The sequence below is a fragment of the Ovis canadensis genome, chromosome 11 (assembly GCF_042477335.2).
Source record: "Ovis canadensis isolate MfBH-ARS-UI-01 breed Bighorn chromosome 11, ARS-UI_OviCan_v2, whole genome shotgun sequence".
In the NCBI taxonomy this organism is placed as follows: domain Eukaryota; kingdom Metazoa; phylum Chordata; class Mammalia; order Artiodactyla; family Bovidae; genus Ovis; species Ovis canadensis.
This window is the reverse complement of record NC_091255.1, coordinates 43,394,408-43,410,721: the sequence shown is the minus strand read 5'-3', so window position 1 is coordinate 43,410,721 and position 16,314 is coordinate 43,394,408. Positions and strand designations below refer to the sequence as shown.

General features: G+C 60.2%; 1 protein-coding gene across 4 annotated transcripts in view; it reads left to right on the top strand.

The window, feature by feature from the left end:
* Nucleotides 1–16,314, top strand: part of MPRIP (myosin phosphatase Rho interacting protein) — a 91,749-nt gene that overhangs the window by 52,217 nt on the left and 23,218 nt on the right. For 3 of the 4 annotated variants that reach the window (XM_069543062.1, XM_069543063.1, XM_069543064.1), the window contains exons 5-11: nt 1,850–1,934; nt 6,523–6,736; nt 7,820–7,979; nt 11,324–11,465; nt 12,249–12,353; nt 13,659–13,715; nt 14,651–14,719. In XM_069543062.1, coding sequence (XP_069399163.1) covers nt 1,850–1,934; nt 6,523–6,736; nt 7,820–7,979; nt 11,324–11,465; nt 12,249–12,353; nt 13,659–13,715; nt 14,651–14,719 — 832 coding nt within the window. Of the gene's footprint in view, nt 1–1,849; nt 1,935–6,522; nt 6,737–7,819; nt 8,334–11,323; nt 11,466–12,248; nt 12,354–13,658; nt 13,716–14,650; nt 14,720–16,314 lie in introns of all 4 variants that reach the window. The other variant, XM_069543065.1, reaches the window with a different exon arrangement.

Here is a 16,314-nt window from a genome sequence, read left to right as displayed (position 1 = left end):
AGAGATGAAGGGAACCTGATCTCCCCAGGCACGAGCGGCAGCAGAGCCACTCATGGGTCCTGGTTCACACCTGCTGCCATGGCCTGTCTGGCAGGCACCCTTGGCTGAGGTCCCACTGCCCAACCAGACTCCTCAAGGAGATTTGGCATCACACACACACACACACACACACCCGAGTTGGGAGGGGTCTGGGTGACGTAGCACAGGAGGGGTGTCTAAGGTCCCAGGGCACTAGGAGTATGGGAGCTGGGGCCCAGGTCAGCACCACACGGTCTGGCCTCTGACGGGACCTCCCTCTGGCGCTTGGCAGGGGCTTCAGGAGCTCTCTCCAGTCAGCTGTGTGGCCGTGGTGCAGGTCTTCTCTCCTTCCCCCTCAAGGCCCTGTCGTGTGAGGCACACAGGTTTGCCCAGCTTGGTAGTGTTACTAGTCAAGAGTGACAGGACCAGTGTTCATGGGCGCAGGGCTCCCTGACTGCTTTGCACATGCCTGCTGCAGCCCTGTTCCCAGGCCCTGGAGGATGACGTGACTTCACAAGCAGTCTCTTTTCCCCTCCCAGGTAGAGCTTGGAGACGGGCCCTCTGCAGGCAGGGTCCTTGGTGTGAACTTTGCAAAGGAAATTTGTTCCCTTTGGCAGGCTAGAAAGCAAGTCTGTTAACCCACAAGCACTCGAACTCCTCAGGGTACGTGGGTGAGCCCTTGGAGCCTGCCCGTCTGCTCCTGTGCAGAGTGAGCCGTCGTCACCTCCTGGCTTCGGGGCCCTGGGAGCAGAGCCTTTGCTCAGATCTCCTCGTGCAGTGCACTCGTGCGCTGTCAGGCCGAGAACCCCTGCTCTCAGCTAACTGGGCCTCAGCTCCGCTGCTGGAGGGGTGCACTCCACATGCAGCCCCTCTCCCAGCTGCCAACAGCATAGCCACCCCAGTGTCATCCCACACACAAATACACTAAAGGGCCACCTCTGAGAACTAAATATACACCCTTCTTCCTGCCCTGGGCTTGGGTGCTGGTCTTTACTGCTGCCTCAGCCAGTATGCTGGTGGTGCAGACCCTGCCTTCCTTAGCAGTTCAGCTATTGCCAGCAGGCTCTTGTCACAGGCTGGCTGCAGGCCCACACAGACCCTTGTGTCTGGGCAGAGTTGGCCCAGCATCCCCTGCAGTACTGTCCCCTGTGGAGAGAGCACCGCCCTTCCCCCCCTCCACACCTCCTCCTCCCACCACACCTTCTCTTTCCCCTCGCTGTGACCTTCCCAGCTACTACAGAGCTCCAGAGAGGCAAGCAGTACCCCCCTGGTTCCAGAGATGAGAGGCCAAATCCCTAAGGGCTAGGAGCCGCCTGGGTCTTGGTTTGAGGGGAGGAGACCCAGATCTGAGGCCATGCTCCTCCCTGCCTTCCCTGCTGCTGGTCCAGAGTGGACCTTCCAGTGTGTGGGCCCTGGTGTTGGTCCCTGGGCAGTTCCGCTAGGCCTTTCCCAGCCGCGTTCCCAAGGTGCCCCGACGGGCACCCTCACGGTGCGGTTTGGGCCCAGAGGTGAGCCCCTCCAGAGTGCGGGAGGTCAGCTGCACGGCGCCCAGGGTGGCCACTGTGGGAGAGTTTGGCAACAGCTGCCAGGCTCTTGCCCCAGTGGTCCTCGGGGTTTCCCAGTCACGGTGTGTCTGTGCCGGCCAGCCACGCTCCAGGAGGGCGATTTTAGAGTGGAGTCTCAGCCCCAGAGGAAGGCTGGCAACAAAAACAGTGCCAAGGCCTTACCAGGCCAGTGGTCAGCCTGTGCGTGTCCCAGCTGTGCTGCTGGCACTTCCTGCCCCGGAGTGGCAGCTCTGGTCTGACTGGTGCCATACCCTCCTCTCTCCCAGGTGGCTAGAGATGCTCACAGTCTATCCCAGGACCAACAAGCAGAACCAGAAGAAGAAGCGGAAGGTGGAGCCCCCCACACCACAGGTGAGGCATCCCCTCGGTGGAGCTGGGGCAAAGAAAAAGTGCCCTGGGAGTTTGGGGCATTCAGGACCCAGCCTAGAATTGGGGGCAAGGGAAGGAAGGGGTGATGCCAGGGCTGAGGCAGCCCCCAGCCCCGGGGTCTTCACTTTCCTTCTCCGAGTCTGTGGGCTGCCTTCTGCATGGTCCTCTGCAAGCCCCAGGGCAGGACCCCCACTTGGAGAGGTTGGCCTGCTGTGGGGCTGCCCCCAGAGGCGTCACTGCACAGTGCCCATCCCTCCCCCCGACCGTCCCGCCAATTGCTGGGAGCCAAGAGCATGCTGGGAGGAGAGGCTCAGTTCAGTTCCACCTTCCACACAGACAGTTCTACAGACAGCAGGCTGGGCAGGGGGCCAGGAGGAGTGGTCCTGCAGTGCCTGGCCGCGAGGGGCTCTCAGGGTAACCATAAATGGAGAGCACTGGCACAGCCTTAATTCTATGCTCCTACCAGCTCCCACGAGGCCAGAGTGGGAGGTGGCTGGGGCAGTCCCCTGGGTCCAGGGCTTCCCTCCGCTGGCTGGTCTGCAGGGGCTCAGGGCACCAGAAGGGCTCAGGGCCTCAGTGGACTGATTTGTGAAATGGGCCTGTTGAAATCGAGTTCTCAGATTACTGTGAACAGTGGCCAAAGTGCCAGGCCCCTCCTGGTGCTCAGTACAGTGACCCTGGAGCTACACAGGCTTGCACTCTGGGAGTCCACTTGTGTGGATTGTTTTCAGTAGTAAATCCCGCAGGACTGCACGGTCCTCTAATTGGTTGAATTCATGGATGTGGAACTGTGGGTACAGTGGGCCAGCCTAGGTCGTGCTGGATATCTGACTGCTTGGAGGGTCAGCGCCCCAGCCCCATTCATTGGAACAGTCGATCATCTGTGAACGTGCACCCTCTGCTCCACGTTTCCCTGGGACAGCGCCCTTGCCTTGTGTACCTGAGCCCCCCACACCCTTGCGAGGGAATAGGATGCAGACCCGGGGCCTGTTGGCGTCTCAGAAGCCCCAGAACCTGACAGTACTCCCGTGAAGGACCTGGCGACCCCTGGGCTCAGCAGTCCCTGCTGGCTCCTCTGGGCTTCCCGGAGGGGCAGCATGGGCAGGACAGGGTGGTGTGCCTGGCCAGAGTCCCTCTCCCTGCACGCCCCTCAGACTTCCTTGGCCTGCTCTCAGCCAACGGTCCTTATCTGCTCTCTGCCCACCCACCCTGAGGGGATCCCAGGCTGACACCCTCTTGGAAGGTAGTGTCCCTGGCAGAACGTGGGCAAAATGCAATCGCAGTCATTCCCGGAAACGCAAGGTGCAGCTTCCTGCTAGGAAACAGCAGACAGGAAATCCCCAAAACTTCTAGCTTGAGAGAACCCCAGGTGGGATCACAGTGTTTAGCGTTGCATATGTTTCCACAGTGATGCCTCAGGAGCAGTGTCGGGCAGAGCTCTTGCCTCTAAATTGGGCAGCTGCACAGCAGGAGGTACTCCAGCCAGACTAGGAGGTCTTCTCCGCTGTCCCCAGCCCCATGAACGCCCTCTCCCCTCAGTGTTGCTTCACACTCTGAGTGGGGACATCACCCACTTGCCAGAGGTTATCTTGGCCCCTGGGGCATGGAGGGCCCCAGCCTCCTTTGCTCAGCTTCTGGTTCCCTGAGCATCATGCCAGAGGCTGCGGGTTTCTGGCATCCATGAGTTTTCATCCGGGACTGACCCCATGAGTCAGTCTTGAGGAGGGATGTGGGGCCTCTCCAGAGGAGAGCTGGGGGTCTCTGGGCCAGCCCCCTCAGCAACCTGAGATGGAGCCTGGGAGGAAAGGCTAATGCCTTAGGGGCCTCTATAGAGAGAAGAACCCAAGACCCCAAACCTAGCCTTTTTCTCATTGCCCCAGAGTTTCGGGTCAGACTTAACGGGCCTGGGAGTGTCCCTTTGCTGTACCCTGCCCTCCAGGAATCCAGGCAGGCAGGGGGCCCAGGGTCCTGCTTCAAAGAGGATGTTCAGGCATCTGGGAGGTGGGGCCATGGAGTGTGCAGGCACCCCTCAGACCAGAGGGAGGTCGAGAATGGGGCTGTGGGGGAGAGCGGACAACCCCTCGGCTGGGGGCTGGGTTGCAGCAGAGCCCAGAGCAGTGGGGAGACAGGCTAGCCCAGACCTATAGAGCTGGAGCCTGAGAGGCATCGGTTCCCAGGACCCTTTTCCTTCTCTGGCTGTTTGAGGAAGGGCGTCCTGGTACCCAGATGCCTAAAGAGGAGTGGTCGTCCACTCAGTGTGTGACCAGGGGTTCCCCTCTCCATCTCCCTAGACTCCAGAGCTGGGACTTGGGTAAGGCTCGGGGCTGCGTGTTCACCCAGCCTGGTGTGCAGGCTAGGGGCACACATCCTTGGGCGGAGCTGTAGGAGGCTGGCTCCTCCGTCTGCTCACCCACTTGGGCTCTTGGCCCCTGCTACTTGGTCTTTTTCAGGGATGTGTAAAACAGCAGGCCTCTCTCTGTGATTGAGGCTCCAGTCAGGCCCTGGTCCGACCCACTACAGGCCCAAACATTTGCTATGAGCTGCCACCTCTTCTCAGGCATCTTGTTTACCTGTTGGGACCTGCTGCCCTGCCCGCTCTGGGTCAGAACCCTCCTTCTTACTGGCCCTCTGCTCAGCTGCCATGCCCCAGGGTAGAAAAAGTGGCTTTCTGTGGGAAACTTGGTCACAAGGGGCCTGCTTAGCATGTGGAGGCTGCAGAAGCCCCTTGACTGGGCCTCCCTTCCTGCCCCATTGTCTCTTTGCTCTCAGCTGGCTTCTTTATGGTACTGACAGCCCTGGGCCTTTCCCCTGCCTTGCACGGGTGCCAGGGCTCTGTCGGTATGAGCGCCAGCACCCCCACCAGTGGTGGCAGTGTGGAGGGTGGGCGTGGTGCTGTGTGGCCCTGGCCCCGCCCCTGCCAGGTCTGCTTTCCACCCATGTGCTCTAGAGGAGAGAAGTAGCTACCCAGAAACCAGCCCCTGCCCTGCCCCACTGCCCCTGCTGATGTGGCGAGGCTGGGCACACAGGCAGGAGACAGCATGGCTACCACGGGAGACTCACCATGGATCTTAGCACCTCCAGGGCCCTGTTCCTCTGGGCTGAGTCCTAAGAAGGTCAGGGGCCCAGGAAGCAGGCCTGGAACCACCTGGTGCTAGGAAGCCCTGTCACTGACCCTCACATCTCAGGCCTGGAGTTTCCTCTTGGAGATCCTCACCAGCACCCGGCCCAGTGCTGGGTTCACCCCAGCATCAGGAAGGAGTGCATGTGCCAGGGCCCTACTCTCACGGGCACAGTGCTGCCCTTCCTTTACAGCCCATGTTGGCAGCCTCTATGTCCCTTGGTCCAGTCCCCCTCCACGGAGGGGACGGACTCGTCAAGCATGGTCTCCAGGTAACGCCCACAGAGCCAGGGGCCAGGGCCACATGGCACCACGCCCACCCCCACATTGCCAGCACTGGCGGGGGTGCTGGCCTCAGAGCGTGGGCCCCAGGTTATTGTGGAGGCACAGCAGGCCACCCAGAGAGACCTCTGCTCAGGGCAGCGTGGCTGCTGGGTGTGGAGCCAGGGCGCCGCTGACCACAGGCTCGGGGCCTCGGGGCTGGTGTCCTGGGGTCGTTGGAGCTGGTTCTGTTGGAGCCTTGGGGAACCGTCAGAAGCCACGTTCTTCCAGGACCCTACCTCTTCCATGGTGGCTCAGAGCACTCAGGAGTCTCCAGCCAGGGAAGCAGGGCTACTGATGGCTGTGACAGAAGGGGTGTTAGGCGTTCCCGGGTCTGCGGGAGAGCCATCCCAGCTTCATCTGTCCCAGGAGGCCCGAGACCCTTGTGGAACTGAGGAAGTTCTGGACTAGGCAAAGTGCTGGCTGTCTCACTGTGGACACAGGTGCCCACCCAACAGGCACACCCCATCCTGGGTCCTCCTCTCCCAGAGGCCCCTGGGGGTGCCAAATGCTCAAAGCCCCACTCTGCCTCTTATTGGCCCTGTGAATGTGGGTTGCCACCTCCTCTCAGCCTAGGTGAGCTCCCCTTGTAGGAGCTTTTGGGGTGGCTGGTGAGGACTGGAAGGTGTGGTGCTAGTCAGAGCCCAGCAGGCAGTCTGTTTTGGGGAAGGACCGCCAAGATGTGCCTCACTTTGAGGGGTGCCCAGAGCCATCCTGCTAGTGGCAGGTCAGGAGCAGGCACCCCAGTGCCTGGGTGGGCGGGAGCTCGGGTCCGGGGCGTGAGCAGATGCCATAGGCTTACAGTGTGGAGTTACAGTCCTCTGTATGCTTTGGCTAAGTACCTCGTACACAAATGCTGTCCCTTGGGGCAGCACCAGCTGCAGCTTGGGCTCCCACCTGGGCTCCAGGCTCCCATTCTGCATGCCTAGAGGCTTTGGGTACTGGCCGGGGCTGCAGAAGAAAGAAAGAAAGCTTCCAGCCCAGCCGGGATGTGCAAAACCTTGCTTCCTGGCATCTGGGCCTCTGACACTGCAGTTGACCTTGGTAGCCAGGTACTCGGGCAGCCCAGACCCGTGCGCTGGCTCGGGCAGGGTGCTTCCCGGCTTGCATGGACACCACTCTACCCTGCAGGAGCCAGGGCCGGCCAAGATGGCTGTCACCAGCAGCAGCAGCAGCATCCCCAGTGCTGAGAAAGTCCCCACCACCAAGTCCACACTCTGGCAGGAAGAAATGAGGGCCAAGGACCAGCCAGACGGGAGCAGCCTGAGTCCAGCTCAGAGTCCCAGCCAGGGCCAGCCTCCTGTGGCCAGCACCCTGAGGGAGCCAGGGCTTGAGGGCAGAGATGGTAAGTGGTAGCCAGGGTGGCCACCGTGCCTGCATGTCTTGGTACCCCACCTCCCAGCACTAGTTTGGGCCTCCTGACAGGGCAAGCAGGTGCTGGGGCTCAGGTGCCCCTGTGTGTCTGCTGGCCCACCAGCCTTCAGTTGCTCCCGTGCCCCAGCCTGGTGTCATGAGAATCGGGATGCTCTGCAGTGAGCTCTGTGTCCAAAGGAGCCTCTGCTCCCCGTGGCTGCTCTGTGTTCAAGGCCTGGTTATCTGAAGCCCACTGTGTCCTGTGAGCAGCATCAAAGGCTGTCCAGTCCTTCTCCCACTGATGCACCCTGCCCAGGCACTGGCTGAAGCAGGGGAACAGCTGGCAGGAACAGCTGGCACGACCACATGTCTCCTTCCAGGACTTGCAGTTGTCTGAGCAGAGCAGGGCAGCACTTGGTCTCTGTTGTCCAGGCCTAGAGGGCTCTGCATGACAGGCCAGCTTCCTTGTTTCCATCTGTCCACTAAAGACACATGGACAGCCGAGACTGTGCTCACTCAGGCAAGATGCACCTTGTTCAGGCTCTGGGCAAAAGCCGCTCGGTACTCCCCCACTGTGGGTGCCCACCACATCCAGGATTTGCCTTTCCTCTGCTCCTCCTGGGTGGCCTCCCTGCCCATAACAATGCACTGAGAGGCTGCACGGCCTCTCGTGATGCGCTCTCTGTCATGATGTACTCGGTTTCCAGCTTGGCTGTGTGGTATTGGGGATCTCAGTTCCCCAACCAGGGAATTGAACCGCGCCCCCTGCAGTGCAGTGTGGAGTGTTAACCACGTTCCCTAGGTTCTCCTTGGTGTTCAGTGGGAAGTGGTTGTTGGTGGGATGTCCCTTCTTGGGGATCCTGTTGTCCCAGCTGAGCCCCCAGACTAGAGCTCAGGGACCCCTGGCCATCTGGCAGAGAGGTACCCATTAGGGAGAGGCAGGTAAGGATGCCCTGTTCCTTTCCTGGGAAAGGGCTCTGCCCTAGGGTGGCCTTGGACCTGCGTGCCTTCTCCAAGGGTCGTAGAACCAGAGGTGGCAGCAGGCTGAGCACGTCCCTTGTCCCTCGTCTTCCAGAGGAGAGCACCACAAGTGGTGACCGCGTGGACTGTGGCCGCAAAGTCCGGGTGGAGAGCGGCTACTTCTCCCTGGAGAAAACCAAGCAGGATGTGAAGGCCGAGGAGCAGCAGCTGCCCCCGCCGCTCTCCCCGCCCAGCCCGGGCGCCCCCACCAACAGGTACAGCGACTCCAGCCCACCCTCCTGCAAGCCTGGCCATCCCCTTCCTCCCCCAGGTCCTCAGTTCCCTGCCCGAACCGTCTGCAGCAGCTCCTTCAACTCCTTGGATGTGGCCAGCCATCCCCCTGCCCATGTGGACTCCGGCAGTGCTGGGGGGCGGGGAGCAGAGAGACTGGGGCGTGCCTATGCCTTTAAAGCCAGCAGGCAGTATGCCACCCTGGCCGACGTCCCTAAGGCCATCAGGATCAGCCACCGAGAAGCCTTCCAGGTGGAGAGAAGGCGGCTGGAGCGCAGGACTCGGGCCCGGAGCCCTGGCAGGGAAGAGGTGGCCCGTCTGTTTGGCAACGAGCGGAGGTAAGGGCCGGGGGGACTGGAGGGCCAGGGTCTTGCACACACTCTACCCACTCCTGCAGCCCCTACTGTGCACACTCAACATGCTCTCTCATACAGGTACCCACTCACAAACTCATACATTTTGTGACATTCTGTCATGGATTTGGAGATGGGCCAAGGCCAGGTGGAGCTGTGGTCTGAGGCGGGGAGGGCCCTGCACTTGCGGAGAGTGAGGGAAAGAGCATGGTTCTGTCACTGAAGCCTCCCAAGTCCAGGCCTGGACCAGAGTGCCCCAGTGCCCCTTCCAGTAGAAGCTTCCAGCCCCACGTGTAAACAGAGCCTCTGTGCAGTAGCAGGGCTCGAACCCTCGTGTGCAGTGGGTCATGCAGGCGTTCAAACCTCCCAAAATGATTCCAGAGCCTGTAACATGCTGCTTGCAGAGGAGGTTCAGACCCACTGTTAGTGTAGTGTCCTCGGCCCCACCCCCAGACCCAGCTCAGAGTTGGAGCAAGTGGGGTCATTGGATGACCCTTTGCAGAGCCCCGGTTGCTTTGCTCCCCTGCTCCTTCCCACCCACCTGCCCTCCCAGGCATCTCCTCCAGCACTAGGAAAACACACTTGAAGAGAGAAGCAAACAGAAGGTCCCTCAGTCCTGGAGGGGTAGGGGACACGCCCTCCAAACAGCATCTCCACCTGGTTTACTAGTAACCCTTTGAGGTGTGTGAGCACTCCATATGCAGGGCAGAATCGGGAGCAGGGCTCCTCCTCACGGGAACAGCCTGGGACAGCAGAGCTGGGGCAGGGCCGAAGTTGTCCTTAGTGTGCTTAAGTGTAAGTGAAAGGATTTGCTAGATTTAGGAGGCCAGTGGCCTGGGCAAGGGGGCTTCTCACCGCGTCCTGGAGGCCCCCAAGCAGGCAGCCACACCTTGGTTTGGCGGGGACCAAAGAATTAACATTCAGCACACCTGCTTGGCTTGGAGTTCCCTCCCGGCTATGGCTGGGACAGATGGCACCTCTGGGGCTTTGCTTCGCCTGCTCTGTCACCATGGGGAGGGGCTTTTGCCTGGTGTGGCTCCCCTGGGGCCCTCTCCTCTGTATCCTGACACTGTCACGTTACTTCTCGCTGCCCTCGTGTCCTCTGGCTGGCTGCTGTCCTGTCCAAGGCCTGCCTCTGACCCTGAGCCGCTCCTGGTGCTGGATTGGACCCCTGTCTTGTGGTGCAGAACAGAGCCCCAGATGGGCAGGACACCAGCCACCATGCCCAGGGGGCGGCTGCCGGAAGCCTGGCTGAGAGGCCTCAGGGTGGGTGTCCTGACTAGTCCTGGCCTTGAAGTAGTCTTTGGACTGGCCGCAGAGCCTCCCCAGTGTTTCTCAAATGGTGAGCTGTGCCGAGCAAGTGTGGTGGGGGTGGCTGGTTGAACCACTGGTGGCTGACACCAGGCCCAGCTGCCAAGGTCCCACCTGCTGCTTGGCTGGGAGTCCAGACCAGGCTCACCGGGATGCCTTTGCTGTCCCAGCTGTAGGACTACAGGGACCTGAGCTGAAAAGGCCTCACTTTACAGACGCCTGAGGTGGACTCCCCCAGACCCCTGGCAGGTGGCACTTCCCTCCCTCTTCTGACCTCTCATGGCTGGCCCGGCCCACAGCATGCAACTGGCCTGACTCACTGGCCCCTGCAACTCGAGGCCATCGTGGGGCTTTCTGGTCCTGAGGTCGGTTGGAAGAGCTCTCATTCTACATGTGAGCGGGTCTGTCCTCTAAACCTAGCAGGATACTTGGGACAGGCCACCTTGGGTGTGCAGCCAGCCGGAGCACCGGCAAGAACTCCCCGTGGTTCCCAGGCGCTCCCACGCCGCCTGGCTTCCTGCGCTCGCTCGCTCGCTCCCCCGCTGCAGCTGCTGCTGGCCTGCAGGAGACTCCACGGGAGCAGAGATGGCTCCACAGGGAGCTGGTCCCTGGGACTCTGCCTTCCTGAGGAAGGACCCCCGAGAGCCCCTTCCACTGGTCCCCTCCCAAGGACGAGCTGGCCTCCGGGTTCCCCTCCTCTTCCTCATGAAGTTAGGCTTCAGGCTACTGGGCCCAGTGGCCCTTCACTTGCTGCCCTCGACTCTGCTGCTAGTCCGATGCAGGGACAGCCCTCCCTGTGAGACAGCTCAGGGGGAACAGGGCTCTGGCCTGGGGACACGTGGGCAGCTCATGAGGGTGCATCCACCAGGCGGATGCTCATGTCGCGGGGACAGGATAGTCTCCCTCCTCAGTGATCGCCTTGGGATTTTGCTTTAATTCTTGGGATGATTTTGATTTACCATATTTGATTTTTACCAGCAGTTCTTTCTGTTTATTCATTCTCCAGCCTTGTTTTCTTCCAGGTCTTGCCCCTCTCCACTCCTCCTGCTGTGTCGCTGTGACGTTACTCGCCCCTCCTCCGCCTGCTTCGCTCCCATCTCAGCTCCGTCTCCAGCCGTAGATGGCCTGATGATGCCGCCCGCCCTTTCACACGAAATCAACTTGCTTTGTTTTTAATTTGGGTTTTGATTCCTTTTACTGTTGGCAGAAACAATGTTAATTCATGGGTCTTTTTCTTGCTAAATTTTGGACACCCTGGGGTGGGGGCTGCATCCGATCTGCTGAGGCACGTGGTGAGGCCAGGGCGCCTGAGGTGCTGGCTGCCTTCTACCAGTCTGTGGCTCAGGAGGGGGCGCTGGCGTGTGAGAGCCGAGTGTGTCAGCCCAACAGCCCGTGCGGCATCTGCGGTGCGGGGCTGGGAGGCAGAGGGCAGGGCCATGTCCAAGAGCTGCCCCATGTGGAGGTGGGAGAGGAAGTGGGGGCATCAGGCGAGCTGGCCGAATGAGGGGTGTGTGCGGCCGGCACCCCACACGAGGGTGGCCCAGGAGCTCGGGTGAGCCGGCGTGGGGTGCTGGCTGCAGGAGCCCCTCAGACTCCGGACCATGTCCCCTTAGGCTCCGGGGACCCTGTCTCCCCGCTCAGTGGCCTCGTGCCCTCTCTTGCAGGAGGTCCCAGGTAATAGAGAAATTTGAGGCCCTGGACACAGAGAAGGCAGAGCACATGGAGACCAACTTGTCCACCGGGCCCTCAGCCTCAAGTGACACTCGACAAGGCCGCAGCGAGAAGAGGGCGTTCCCTAGGAAGCGGGTGAGCATCTGGGCTCTGGGCAATACTGGGGCTGTGCAGGCGGTAGGGACGGGTGGCATATGGCCCCCCCATACAGCACATTCACATGTGGGTGCACTTCTGCCCAGCTTCCTGCTCTCGTTTCCTGGTCGTTTCTTGCGTCTCTCACCTTCTTCCCTGAGGGAACTTCTTGAGGGTGAGGCCCGTCTTCTGCATTTTCCTCTCGGAATTCCGTCCGTCTCTGCTCAGAGCTGCTCTCGTGCGCCTTGGGTCCCAGGTCCTAATTAGAGCCATTCTTCCTCTCTGAGGCCGTCTGGCCTTCCTTCTCATCTTTTCTGGCCATGGCCAGAGCCCTCGTTTCTCTGCTGAATCTCCAAGGTGGATTCTGCTTCTGAAACTCCCCTCCAGGGCCCCTGCTTCTTGAGGCTCCGCCAAGTCCACCCTCTGTCTTCCTCCTGTTCTCTCTGGGCTCTCCTGCTCGCTGCACAGAGCCCAGCTTCTTCCCTCTGTGAAGGCCCAGGGAGGATGGGGACCCGGAGAGCCAAGGGGCTTGTACATCTGCAAGAAAAGGCTGCCCTGTCCACCAGAGCGGCTCAAGCCCTGGCAGGTAGCTGGAGGCTCAGGACCAGGAGTCTGGGCGTGGGTCCCATCTGCACGCAGGTCCTGGCCGCAGGGGCAGAGGTGCCGAGGTACCAGACAGCAAAGCCCCATTCCTTGCCCACAACACGGCCCTGAAGCCCGCCCTCCTGCGGCTCCAGCAGATGAGGGACTGGCTGGTGCTGACGGGACTGCTCTCTGCCACAGGACCTCCCCAGCGAAGCTCCTCTCCCAGACGCCTCGGCCTCCCCCCTGTCTCCACACCGAAGAGCCAAGTCACTGGACAGGAGGTCCACGGAGTCCTCCCTGACGGTGAGCCCGGGCGCCTGTGCTCCGAGGCCTGGAGATGTCGCCCCTGCTGCTTGTCACAGGGCTCTGTCTGCTGGTGTCCGTGCTGGCTGCCCCCGTGCACGGGCCGTCATGTCTGTGTGAGAAGCAGATGCTGTGTTTCTGCCCCTTCTTTGGGCCATGTGGGCATCCTGAGCTCTGAGATCTCCGGCAGAGGAGGCCACCAGGACTGCAGAATTTTGGCTCCGGGGGTTGGGGCCATAGCACGAGCCTCTGTTCTTCTCGTTTTGAGTGTTTGTCTCTGTGACGTCTTGGAGGCAGGAGCCCCCTTCCCACCGGGCACGTCACTTGTTCATGGGGTCACCATGGAGGGGGCCTGGCCTTCGCTCCAGGGTGTGGGAGCTATGGCTGTTGGGTGGAGGTAGGGAGTGGTCAGGCAGGTCTGGCGGGACCACCGCCCCCTCAGGGAGCCCCGAAAGGCAGATCAGAGCCCCAGGAGTGAAGACAGTGGCTCACATGGGTCCCTCTTGCCTTCATCCTCGGCCTCCTGAGGAACCAGGGCTGGTCCCACCCTCCAGGCGTGGGGCCCCCAGCGGCTCCTGAGCTGGACCAGGGCACACGCTCTCTCACCTGGAGTCTGGACTTTGCAGCAGAGGCTCCAGGGCACCCATGGCTGCTGGGTGTCCCTCCCCGGGGCACGTGTTCTCTTAACTCTCCTTGGGTCCTTGGACACTGCAGTGCTGCATCTCTGTGCACCTGGCCTTGCCACGCCCACACACGAGACACCAGCCAGGCCCAGGGCTGCGAGAGCCCTCCGGGTGCTCTCAGGTGCTGTCAGCACCTGCTGTCCTGGCTCTGCTGCTTGTAGGGAAGCGGGGGCTCAGGGTCATCCTGGCAGGCCAGTGTCTGGAGGCTCCTGGCAGCTCTCTGCTGCGCCGTGCTCACACCAGGTGCCGTCAGTCTTCCCGTGGCTTTTATGAGACTCTCAGTCTCGGCCGTCACTGCTCATCTTCCCTCCACGCGAGATGCGGATGGCTCTGTCTGGACTGTTCTCTGCTTCCCGGCGGCCCTGCTGTGCTGCTCGTGGGCCGGGGGGCCACACCTGCGCCCTGTGCGCAACCTTGCCCTCCTTGGAGATGCACACCCGAGAGTGGCTTGGGCAGCCCCTGCCAGGGCAAGGAGCCACATGTGCTCATCTGGCACGTGGAAAAGCCCCCTTTCCTAGGGCCCCTCACTGGAAGAGAAATGCCTGCCTCGTCAGCCCGCTTCTGCACAGATCCAGACACGAGGCTGCTTTTCTCTGAGCTGTTCTTTATTCCTCTCTCTTAGCCCGACCTGCTGAATTTCAAAAAAGGCTGGCTGACCAAGCAGTATGAGGATGGCCAGGTGAGTGGCTGGTACTGCCGTGGCCCCAGGCACCAGGGAGCAGGTGCAGGGTCCAGCTGGCCTTGTCCCCATGGGTGTGAGGGCACTGGCCCTTGTCCACCACCTCCAGGACTGTGACCACGACCCCATCTCCTCAGAAGTGGGAGTGTGGTGGGCAGTGGGGGCACCAGCCTGCCTGCTGCCAGCATGTGGACTGCTCTCCCGCTCCTGGTGGGCATCAGCCTCAGGCCTGGGGATGCCCTTCAACCTGAGCTTCCCTCCTGGCCACATTCTGCAGAGGTTTCCTGAGAGCCCAGGTCCCCCAAGAACAGGCTCCCTGGTTGTGAGGTGGTAGGCAGCAGCTGAGATGCTGCCACAGGTCTGGGAGGAGCTGGCGGACTTGAGCAGAAAGACCAAGCCACTAGTGGCTGCTGGGGTGGAGACCAGGCCTCTGGGAGGCAGGAGAAGCCTCGGGTCCCTCTGTGAGACCCCCGGATGCCCCTCCCCACCCTCCTCCTCTCTCTCTCTCTCCCCTCCGTACCCACCCCGTCGGCTCTGCCTGCAGACTCAGCACCCCTGTCGATCCTCACAGTGAAGACTGGGAAGTCTGGCTGGTTGTGATTGGGTCACCCCTGCTGGCAGCAGGTGGGCACCCCTCTGGCTAGACAGCAGGTGGCTGCAACTCACAGGCTGCCTCCTTGGGCTTGGGGGGCCTGGCTCCCCTCTGCAACCACACCCCTGTGGGTGGAGTGCCCACACCACCTTATCACAGGGGAGAAGGCGTGTGCATGTGGCTGCCTGTGGCCTGAGCGGAGTCCTGTGTGTGTGCCCCAGCCAGAGGGGCCACCTACTGTCTGAGTTCCCTTGCTCAGGGAGGTCCCCCAGGACCCTGGCTGTGGAGCACCTCGGAGCAGGAGTGTGGAGTTCAGTCTTGATTTTTTCCCCTTCTTTTTTAGTGGAAGAAGCACTGGTTTGTCCTTGCTGATCAAAGCCTGAGGTTCTACAGGGACTCGGTGGCTGAGGAGGTGAGTGTCTCAGGTCCACCCTGTGTGCTGACGGGTGGCCTAGTCCAGCCCTGGGGCAGACTCTGATGTTCTGGGACTGACTTCTGCTGGAAGTAGGCTCTCCAAGCCCTGCTTCAGCACCTGGGATGGGGGGCTCCAGCAGCTTTTCTTGTCTGTGTTTTTTGAAAAACACTGAAAGATGTCTCATTTTAAAAGTCAGGATGAGCAGTTTTGTTCTTTCTACACGGAAATATTGTGGTGAATTGTCTTGCAAAGAATCAAACTAATGTATCTTGTCCCCTGTTTTCTGGACAAGGATGGGATGTGGCAGGTGAACTTGGCAGCCTGGTTGAGAGCCCTGGTTCCGTGGTTGAACACCAAACAGAAGGGCTTTTTCTTCATCTACAAAAAAACCTTCTCTTCTGAGTTTGGCATTCTGTTCCTACACCTTTCCCTTGCTTCCCACTCCAGGAATCTCCTTTGGGAGATACAGTCCCAAATGTGAATGATACTAGTGGTTCTTGTGCCTCTGGAAGCACAGGCGGCAGAGGCTGGTGGGCAGGCAGATGGGGAGTCGTGTGGGTGCCAGTGGCTGCGGGAGTGCACGCAAGTGCTGGGTGGTTCTCACAGTGTACTTATGGGCCTCCGGAGACCCATCCAGGGTTTTATAACAAAAATAGTGCTGTAAGACTACAGTGCCGTTGCCCTCTTCCCTTGTGCTGGCCTTTGTGCTGATGGTGGGTGCTTTAGCCAGCCAGGCTGCAGGAGCAGATAGCCAGTGTGTCCTTCACTGCCACACGTTTACAGTCTTACAGAAAGGGCCTTCACAGGACAGGAAAAGTGCTGATTACTAGTCTCAGCCTTCAGCACCTGCCGGAAGCTGGCAAAGTCCCTTGTGCTGCTTGTCCAGGCATAATGCCACCTCATGGGGAGCACCCGCTATGACCGCGCTGCCCTCTGCCACCCCCCCTCCTCACGGCCCACCATCTCTGCTTAAACACCAATGCACAGATGCGCACTCGATTAAATAAACCGAGTCTCTTCCTTCAAGGAAAACGACTGACAGAACTGTTACCAATAATTCAATTTGAGATTTTAAGAAAAACTGGAACTTTGGAAAACTTGTGTTCGTTGTCGCTCACCTGACAGTGTCCCTGAGCCTAGACTCCCTGATGAAATGGGCAATGATGACAGTGGACCCAGCGTTCGCTCCGGAACAAGGAGCACACCAGTGTCTGGGGACTCTCCCAGGAGACGGGACGTGGTGTCGCGCGTGGGTCAGAGGTCCATTCACGGAGCAGGGTAGAACCATGGAGGTTAACATAACAGCAAGGGCAGAAAGATTCCACTATGCAGTTCACCTTTAAGAAGCTACCACTTGTCAGAGAAGAACAGCCGCAACTGTCTGAAAAGACTTCCAGCCTGAGTCTGTGTGAGGCCAGGCCCTCCTCATACACTTCAGCCAAAAGCTGCCAGCAGACTGAGTTCAGAGACCCATGTGAGAATCCAGCTGTCCTCGGAAGTTAGGCATTAAAGGCAGGTGCAAAAATCTCTTGCTGTTTTTTTGGTTTTTTTTTTTTTTCAAAATTTTTTTGATGTGGACCATTTTTTAAGTC